A 10534-nucleotide genomic window follows, 5' to 3' on the forward strand; every position below is an offset into this window, starting at 1 on the left:
TTATTGAAATGAATTCTCACCCCTTCTGTTTGAATGTTGCCTTTACATGAGCATCGTGCAGATACTCAAGAGTAGTATTGCTGAAGTAAGTGGAATGTAGCTCTTGGATTACTTCTTTATTTTGTCGCTTTTACTAGTGGTACCTGTCGCATCTCGAAAAATACAATTCCTCATGATGGTCGAGGAAAAAAATTAGTTCGAACAGAGTCACCACCGAAATTTATTTATCCCAATGAAGGAATAGGAAAATATCAATAAAACCTTTAAAAAAAATAGAATAATGGTCATCGCAACCATATTCGGGTTCGGGAGTCGATTACGCAAGGGGAAGGTATTAGCACCCCTCACGTCCATTGTACTCAACGGGAACCTTTTAGTTTAATTTTTGATTTGAATGTTAGCTACTGTTATTTGTTTTCTTCGAGTGAATAAAGGATTAAAAATAGAGATGGATGGAAACCTCAGAAAGGGGAAAAAGGAGGTTTTTTATTAAGGTGCTCGCCAAGATCTCGCAATCTCGTGCCTACGTATCCTTATAGTGCAATAAGGAAATCAAAGCATTTGTAGTTCGGGGAACTACGGTTGGTTAGTGTCTTTTAGTGAACAACTATTTAGATCGCGTTCTAAAGGCTAAATGCTGGCTTGTTTACTCACGGCAGAGGCTTAAGCACTAGTTTGTTGTGCACTTTAGAAGGGATTAAACAATGTTCTTTCTAAAAAGAGTTTTGATCACACGTGGGTGACAAGTTGAGTTAATATGTTGAATGTTTTGTTTGATTGGTTTCGATCACATGGGGCGAGAAAAAGATAGATTTGATGTGTTGACATATTTTGTTGGATGACAATTACTCGGATAGTCGAGTAAGGCAACTTGTATCCTAATAGTCGAGGAGAGAAATCAAAGGCTCTAGACCATCTCCCTTTTCATCCTTAATTGTAAAAGGATTTTATAATAGTTAAGGTGTTTTGAATGGATGACGAATACTCGGATAGTCGAGTAAGACAACTCGTATCTTAATAGTCGAGGAGAGGAATTGAAGGCTCTAGACCATCTCCCTTTTCATCCTTAATTGATTATGAAAATAAGTTCGTGTATGGTTGATGTGTTTTAAGATAAACGATAAATACTCGAATGACGGAGTAAGGGAACTCATATCCGAGCATTTGAGGAGAGGAATCAAAGGCTCTAGACTATCTCCCTTTTCATTTAGTTTATTATGAAAATGATTTGATTTAATTGGTTTAGAATTTTTTAAGTGAAATGACAATTGTTTGACTAACTGAGTAAGGGAACTCGTATTCAAACAATTGAGGAGAGGAGTTAAAGGCTCAAAACCATCTCTCTTTTTTATTTCTAAATGGAATGGTATTAAATCGTAATTAGGTATTTTGAATTCATTTGAATGAAAAATACTCGATGTTGGATTGAGGTTTGGATGTGTGTTTGTGGATGGATTAGATTTTATTTAGTGTATCAATTATCTACTCGATTAATTAAAATCGAATAGGCCTCATTGTAAGAAAGCCCAAGAGTAAGCTATGTGAGGTTGATGACGATGCTTAAAGCAATCGACTTACAAAGGTATTTGAAACTGGGCTCAATGTTGAATCAAAAATTGTTTGATTTTTAGTGGTTTATCATGGTTTTTACTTGATGAGATTGGAATGGATTGGGTTTATGAATTGATGATGAAGTGATAGTGGAAGAAATCGATTAATGTTTAATTAACGAAATTAACTGACTAAAATTTAGTTAAATCGATTAATTAAACTAATTAAAATTAATTATCAAAATTATTGAATTGAATCAAATAACTAACTTAATTGAAATTAATTAATCCAAAATAACTTAACTAGTCAAAATTTAATTAATTAATTTTAATTATAATTAAAGGACATAAGTGACAATTGTCAATTTATTTAATGGAATCGATATGGTCAAAACCGGTTTGTGCGAAGTGGCAACCTGATTACTATCATACGCAAAGATCATAACACGGTGAAATATTTTCTTTATGTATTGAGACTTTGGTGGCATATCGACATAAAAAGGTCAAATCTATTAATTTAATCTTTTTGAACACAATGGAACTAAAGTCTAAACGGTAGCAACACAAATATATTTATATATCACATGGATTATATTGAAATCAAATGACAACCATTCTAAATTAACAAACCCAACACGAAATATTTACAACATCTAAAAGGTGCAAGGTAATTGATGGGCTTAAGGAGTATCAACAAGATACTTCATCCAAATTCAATTTCCATAATTATAAAGTGAATTAAAATTTTAATATAGTAAATAAAAATAAAACAGTTTTCACTTTCTAAACTTCATCAAATAAAAATAAAAATAAAACAATAAATTGGAAAAAAAATTAGTTGGTGTCTCTCTCCAAAACGTTTTGCTCTCCTGCATTTTTATACTCTCATTTCCTAATAGACAACATCAACAACAAATCACAACATGATTTTCACAACATTTACATAGCTTATATACAAGGTAAAGCCAGCAGGACACAATGCAATCGATGTCAAACTCGAGCCGATTACATAGTGTGAGCAAAAATCAGAATAACAACCATTCTCTATAATATTTACATAGATCGGAGTATGAAATAAAGTCAACAAGTATGCAACACGATGAACATGAAATCAACCAACACCAACTTAATGCAATTATTTATATAGTTTATAAGTTATCTACCAGAACTAAAAGGCAAGCAGTCATGCCACAATACAACCAAACCGCAAACGTATAATCTCGATAATGGATGACGCAATACCGTAGAAACTTCAAATTGATTACACACACCAAATAGAAATTGTAACAACAACAACTTTATACAATGTCAAATATAAAAGCAAAGTTGAAACTGAGATGTTACCCTAATGAAGAGTCGATGTTACTGTTGTGTCGGCTACTGCCTAATCGGAATAGAACTAATTTTGGTGAGTGTCAAAGTTGCTTTGCGTTGATAACATTGTTGTGAGTTAGGATTGTTATTGTATGGTGATGATTGAGCCATTGATGTTGTTGGATTTGGTTCGTGAAGGGAATCACGGTTTTATTGTCGAAATGGCGGCCATAGTTTCTTGAAGAGGTGGTGTGCGAATGGAGGAATCGGAAGAAGCTCGATTGGTGAGGTTTATAGTGTAGTCCTTCTCTAATCACAACACCAGTAAGGGGGTCACGATAACCGGTAAGAAGAGAAAACACATAGTTCTGACCATTGTAACGAGCTTTGGTAACAAGACTTCGATCTGGAGGATAGGCTCCTCCATTAGCAAACCTAGCAGCCGATTCATTTGCATATGGCTGAGGAAATCGATCACTGAGTTTACCGGGACGTGTGAACATCTCACCCTCATCATTAGGGCCATCTTCCACCTCAATCTCAGCAGCCATGGCCTTTACTTCCCCTTCTGTGTAAGCAACACTAACCAAATCACGGTATGATATCAAAGACATAGAATGACAGGAAGCATAAACTTGTGTATAAACTTGATAACCACGACGAATCGAAGCACAGTCATATGAACTGAGGATGCCATCGTGAGGCCATAGATCACTTGGAGAAGCCAGACCATGCTCTGCTTCATCAACTGATTCTGTTGTTACAAAACCTAATAACCCTGACACACCATCTCCAATTAATGCAAGGGCTTTTAAGGATCTGCTGCTTGTAGAACCAACACCATCTTTCTTTGTGATAATGGATGACACAAACAAAGGATTAGGAGAATGATATTGGAGTTTACTCCTCAATAACTGTTGAATAACACCTCCATCCATCTCGATCCATAAACTGTGAGAGCGCGATTAAGATTGAAGATCGACTGAAGAATAAAGAGAAGGTGAAGGAGGGTGGAAGGAATGGGGGTATTTCGTGGCAGCGACGGTTACGATGAAGTGTATGGGAAGAAGAATGGGTGAAGGAAGAAACGGAGGCGCGATGGGAGTGATTGGTCGTTGTAGGATGAAAAAGGTTGTTGCGACGGTGTGGGTCGATGGTGTGAATTGCACGATGGTGGAAGTGAGAGGACGACGAGGAAAGTTCTGTGTGTCGTTAAAAGAAGAAGATCCAGTTTGGAGTTGTTGGAGGGTGGATTTCTTGAGGTTTTTTTCAGAAGATGAATCGTCCTTTTGTTCTCCCCCCTAACTATTAATCAATTCCTTTTTTTATTTTTTCCTCTTTTTTGTTTTTTTCGCCAACTGTCCTCTTGGAGAGAGGGAATACCATCTATGAGTTGTCATCAATAATGTCGTTGGAAATGGAAGGAGGCGACGTGTGTGGTGTGTGGTGTGTGCATTGGGGAATCACTTTTTTTTTTAGCCAAATACAAAATGAGATAAGAATGCCACATGGAACTCAGTAATTGGACCAAGGAGATATTTTATTTTTTCTAATTTTATTAATTAACTAAATAAAATAAAATGTTAGTTTATAATTGGTTAATAAGGGAAAATGAGGATAATGCATGTGATCCTTTGATTAAATTTGAATTGACGGTTCGGATTAAATCAAAGAAACATACTTAAATTTAAAATGCCTACAACGCCTCTTCTAAATGATTTAATGAATTTAAAACAAATTAAATCAAATAAAACTCACAATTTTTAAAATGAATGTGATAAAAATTAAATAAGAACACAAAAATTCTATTTAATTATCCCGTTTAATTTAACGAAAGAATAAAAATAAAACGACTAAGAATAAATAAAAGTTGGATACAAACTTGCCCAAAAAATTAAATCGAATACACTAAAATGATCAGTGTGAAATAAACTTATAGGAAAAATAAAGCGTTTCTTTTAATTCAAAAATAATTTTTCATCGGTTAAAAGGTTCAGACGGATCAAAATGCAACTGAAAGAGTCGTAGAAAAATATAACAAGCATATCAGGTTAAACTACGCATACCGTAAATTAATAATACTGACGTCTGCAAGTTTGATTTCAAAACTTTTTACCCGTTGATTTTGCACGTACTTGAGGAGTGATTTAACCGATTTGTCTGTATATTCGAGAATTTATTTCGACTGATATTTTAGGTATTATTCATGATGAAATGCATATTATGCTGTACATAAGATGCAAACTGAAATTAAAATCAAATTTATGAAAGTTTTAAAATGCCCGAACAAAATTGGGGTATGATAGCTTCCCCTATTTAATTAACTTCCATTAGAAGGTATGAATGATGGCAGTCTTCGTACATTCGTGGTGGAAGGTAATTAAATACGGAAAGACCCGAATTTTGTCCTTTGAAATGCAAGCAAGAAACGAAAAAAATGTAGTGAGAAATACGGTAAGAAAAGTTATTATAAGGTCAATGAAACAATCAAGACTATGGAAATTGTCAGAATAATATCTTGGATGTCATAATCGAGATATTTTAACAATGGAATGATACCTCAATCACATCTAAGATTTTCTGAGGATTAGCAGAACAGTGTCTTAAACTGAACACAAAAGATTCTCTGAGGATCAACGAAGCAGTATCTTATATAATATAATTGAGATATTCCATCAAGAGAATGATACCTAAATCGTATCTAAGATTCTCCGAGGATACTAGAGCAGTACCTAAAAACAAATGAGACTCCATATTAATGAAGCAGCATCTCAAACAGATAAATGAGATTATCTAAATCAGCGAAGCAACATCTTATATGATATAATCAAGATATTCCAACAAGGGAATGATACCTTAATTGAATCTAAGACTCTTCTAGGATACTAGAGCATTATCTCTAAAAACGAATGAGACTCTTAATGTTATTGAAGCAGCATCTCAAACAGATAAATGAGATTCTCTGAATCAACGAAGCAACATCTTATATGATATAATCAAGATATTCCAACAAGGGAATGATACATTAATTGAATCTAAGACTCTTCGAGGATACTAGATCAGTATCTCTAAAAACGAATGAGACTCTCCATATTAATGAAGCAACATCTCAAACAAGTAAATGAGATTCCATGAATCAACGAAGCAGCATTTTATATGATATAATCAAGATATTCCAACAAGGGAATGATACCTTAATTGAATCTAAGACTCTTAGAGGATACTAGAGCAGTATCTCTAAAAACGAATGAGACTCTTCATATTAATGAAGCAACATCTCAAACAGATAAACGAGATTCTCTTAATCAACGAAGCAACATCTTATATGATATAATCAAGATATTCCAACAAAGGAGTGATACCTTAATTGAATCTAAGACTCTTTGAGGATACTAGAGCAGTATCTCTAAAAACGAATGAGACTCTTCATGTTAATGAAGCAGCATCTCAAACAGATAATGAGACTCTCTGAATCAACGAAGCAGCATCTTATATGATATAATCAAGATATTCTAACAAGGGAATGATAACTTAATTGAATCTAAGACTCCTTGAGGATACTAGAGCAGTATTTCTAAAAATGAATGAGACTTTTCATGTTAATGAAGCAGCATCTTAAATAGATAAATAAGATTCTTCAGATAAATGAAGCAATATCTCAAACAGATAAATGAGATTCTTCAGATAAATGAAGTAGTATCCCAAATGTTCAGTTGTTGGGGGAAAATAGTTCGAAAAAAATACTCCATTTAGAAGGAATTTAACTGGAAAAGCTCTGCAGGGGGAAAGCTCATAAAAGACTTTTTAGGGTAACCTCTGCTTGGGGAATATCGTTATTAACCACAAAATTTGAAGAACGACTTGTTGGGAAATGATTCCATGAGCACATGCAGGGTAATAACTCCATTGAACTAAATGAGGAAAGTTAGGGATACATATGAATGACCCCGGATCCTGACATTTGTTATGTTTTTTGCATGATGTTTCATTTTGGATGGAAGTACTTATCCATGTAATGATGCATGAAATGTATGAAGGTATGCAATTGCTGGGGATATTTATGATGTGCATGTAAGAATGCAACTGGTTTTTTTATTTTGTATAAGGCTATGCATAGATATGCTGATGATTGATATGATTGTTTTTTTATGAATTTTCCTACTTTGGTAGGAAAATAATGCATGAACTCATGCATGTGATGTATGTGGGAATGCAACTGTGTACTTGGATTTTTGTAGGGCTTTATTTTTTATTGCCAATGAGATTGGACTTTAAAATGGGAACTGCTAGATGAGAACTGGTGAAAAAAATTGAACTGCCAAATGAGAGCAGAACTTTGAAGGATATGCCACCAGGCGAGAACTTGTGAAAATAATCAAATGTCATACGAGACTGACTTTATTTTTGCTTGTCAGACGAGAACTATCTCTTAAAGTAGGCTACCTGATGAGAACCGATTATGAAAAATAGACTACCAGACGGGAACTAGTATCGAAGTAGGTGACCTACCAGACGAGAGCTGGTATTAAGAGATAATTTACCAGATGAGAACTGATATTTGGTAAATGATTTTTTGTAGAAGAACTGACTTTTGAAATAGTTTGTCAGACGAGAACTGGACTTTGAAATAAGTTGCCAAACGAGAACTGGACTTTGAAAGAAATTGTCAGACGGGAACTGGACTTTGAAATAAGTTGCCAGATGAGAACTGGACTTTGAAAGAAATTTCCAGACGCGAACTGGACCTTGAAATAAATTTCCAGATGGGAACTAGTCTTTGAAATAAATTGCCAGACGGGAACTGGACTTTGAAATAAATTGCCAGACGAGAACTGGACTTTAAAAAGGTTTGCCAGACGAGAACTGGGCTTTGAAATAAACTGGAAAACGAGAATTGGACTTTGAATTTCCAAGCGATGTTGGGCTTTGGTGTCAAATTTTGTGTTTCAAGGCTTTTTGATGTCAGATTCAATGTTATGGGGTTAGACCCGATGAATGTTATGATATGCATGTCTTTATATTAGAGCAAAGAAACATGACTAATGCATGAGGATGATTTATGCAATGACTTGAAGGTTTCCAAAAATGTCGTTGCGTGGGTATTGGAAGAGAAGGTTCTTTGCAACAAGGCTTCTTGTCAGTTAAAAGGATATTTTATGGGGTGATAGCATGATTCCCCAACACTCATATTGAACTCTGTTGTTGATGACGTGTGAAAAAGATTTTGCTTGAACAACTTGAAAACATGGAGAGGACTTAATCCTATGTGGCCCATCTTTCCCCAGTTTATTGGGTCTTTGTAGAATGTTTACCTCGAAAGGATTTCGTAAGCAATTGTACCATAATTTGGAGATGGCTTGCCCCAGAATTTGAAGTCATGAAAGGATTTATCCTTGGTTGACCGACTCTTTGAGTGGTTGACTTTGTTGTACTCTTGAGGTAACTTGCTCTGGTATGAGCGTTGAAGCGACTTAACTCACCCTCACTGAACATTGAAGGGGTTTGCCCCTGGCCAACAGAACCTCTAGGTGATTTATCCCAGTTAATGAAGTCCTGAGATGATTTGCTATGGATAAAATTATTCTTGAAGTGATTTGCACCCTTATTAACAGATGTTGGCGACTGTTTAAGACAGACCAATTCTTGGAGTAATCTTCCTATGATCAACTTGATGCTTTGGGTAGCATGCCCCTGATTCATGGGTTATGATCAAGCTTCTCTGATTGCTCTTTGTTGAAATTTCCCTGACGTCAAGTACTGACTTGTAGTTAAAATTGTTTATTCAAAAATGATAATTTTAATGCGATACTCATGCAAGTTTTAAAAAGAATCATTTATTGGAATGATGTGATAGTGTGTGACGAGTGGACCATGAGTCCAAATGTAATGTTGATTTAGCAATTTAAAGTGTGAAAGACACAGTGAGAATAATGACATCGATGTTGAAGATTAGAAAATCTTTAGGAGTCAGTTTACGCAACCTTGTTGTTGTATGCTTTAAGAAATAACCCTACTTCAATTAGGTCTTTTAAGGGTTGTAACATGGTCTCATTCATGGTTATCGAAACAAAGGATATGAGGCTCAAAATTGTTTATGTACCCACCCTTCTTCTTTGTAAACTCCAGTCCTACGCTCAGTTAATTCAACATACATATTCATCTTTTAAGAGAGTTTTGAAGGTGTAAGGATAAAGATGATGATTCAAGGTCTCTTGAAATGGAAGTCACCTTATTTTGTTTTTTGTATGTCAGTGACCCTTTAACTTTGGTATGGTTGTCACTGAATCTTGTTTTGTTTTGTTGAGGGTTTTCTGACCTCTTTTGATTTTTTTGTCTTGATCTCTAACTTTTGTATGGACCTCTTTTTGAAGCTTTGGTCCATCGGGATTGCCCCGGATTTTTTTGCCTAAGTCACCCTATCGGGTGTTCGACTTAGCGGGATTTTCTTTGATTTTTTTATAGGTTGTGACTGCCAAATCATTGGTCATTGAAGAACAACCGACATAATATTTGGATTTTGCATGGTTCCTTCTACACTTCAGGATGTGTGCGAAGAATATCATGTGGTTGATCCTCAAACGGGATGCTCCTTCTTGTAATTTGAATGTGTAGTCAGATTAACTGAACACTATCCTGCCCTAGGTTAAACATAAGGGTTTGTAGATCCGAAAGGAACACCCACTTTTAGGCTCGAAGTGGTTAACTATGGATTAACTCATTATCTCTCTAGTGTTTGGCGATTTGAAACAATGCATATATATCATTAGAATGATTTTATCTGAAAGCATATAGTCAACAATTATGGGTATTTATTTTTCGTCATCGTCCCTAAAATTTCTTAAAAAAACAATTATAATAAAGAAAGTGAAGTGGGAGAAACATAGATGTATTTTTTGTTTTTGATATAAGAGAAGAAAAATGAGCGAATGCGATATAATTGGTTTAAAACATGCGTCATTACTTCATTAATATTACCATTAAAGACAACAAAATTTAAAAACAGGTAGCATTTAACAACAAGGAAAATGCAAAATGAAGGCTAATTAGTCCAATGGTTGTTAGTGTTGAGGATGTCTTTCTGTCAGAATTACTGGCATTATGAGATACTCCCTTGGAGTCTTCGAACTTATTCAGACGAGAAGTTATCATGCACCAATAGGCTTCTTTCTGAAAAGGATATGTACCTTTTGTCGATCAATTGTTGAACCTTGGCTTTGAAAGCGTTGCAGTCTTCTGTCGAGTACCCTATTGATCCATCATGGTATCCATATTGTACACCGGAATCATACCCAGGTGGGTATGGTTCCGGCAATGGTCTAAGAGACTTGGGATCCACCAACGAGCTTTGAATCAGATATGGTAGAAGTTGACTGTACGACATAGGGATTGGATCGAGAGGAGCATTCCTTCTTTCTAGATTGTTTCGAGGTCTGGACTGGTTCAAATGTTGATTATGATATCCTTGACCATGAGATCTTTGATTTGTATGAGGAGCAGTCCATGGTTGCTTGAACGGTGATCTATACGTTGCTGGTTGCCCATAAGGATATCGTGGTGTTGGAAATGGTGATTACTGAGAAGATGAAGAACCATAAGATGTGGCTGGTGCACCGTGAGAATACCCAACATCTGCTATGACTGCATTTATTTCATCCTATTCTTCCTTTTGG

At 35.3% G+C, this 10534-nt stretch overlaps 1 protein-coding gene across 1 annotated transcript; it reads right to left on the reverse strand.

Annotated features, from left to right (window-relative positions):
* Positions 1-2965: 2965 nt before the first annotated feature.
* Positions 2966-3891, reverse strand: LOC127081471 (cytochrome c1 1, heme protein, mitochondrial-like). Its single transcript, XM_051021726.1, has one exon. It carries the CDS (start codon positions 3800-3802, stop codon positions 2966-2968), a length of 837 nt encoding a protein of 278 aa, XP_050877683.1. The 5' UTR covers positions 3803-3891.
* Between the last annotated feature and the right edge of the window lie 6643 nt (positions 3892-10534).

Source organism: Lathyrus oleraceus, chromosome 5 (assembly GCF_024323335.1).
Source record: "Lathyrus oleraceus cultivar Zhongwan6 chromosome 5, CAAS_Psat_ZW6_1.0, whole genome shotgun sequence".
NCBI classification, from domain to species: Eukaryota; Viridiplantae; Streptophyta; class Magnoliopsida; order Fabales; family Fabaceae; genus Lathyrus; species Lathyrus oleraceus.

Bases quoted from the DNA above. Each gene is read 5' to 3' on its own strand.
- LOC127081471 (XM_051021726.1), bottom strand. From the start codon at position 3,802: ATGGATGGAGGTGTTATTCAACAGTTATTGAGGAGTAAACTCCAATAT.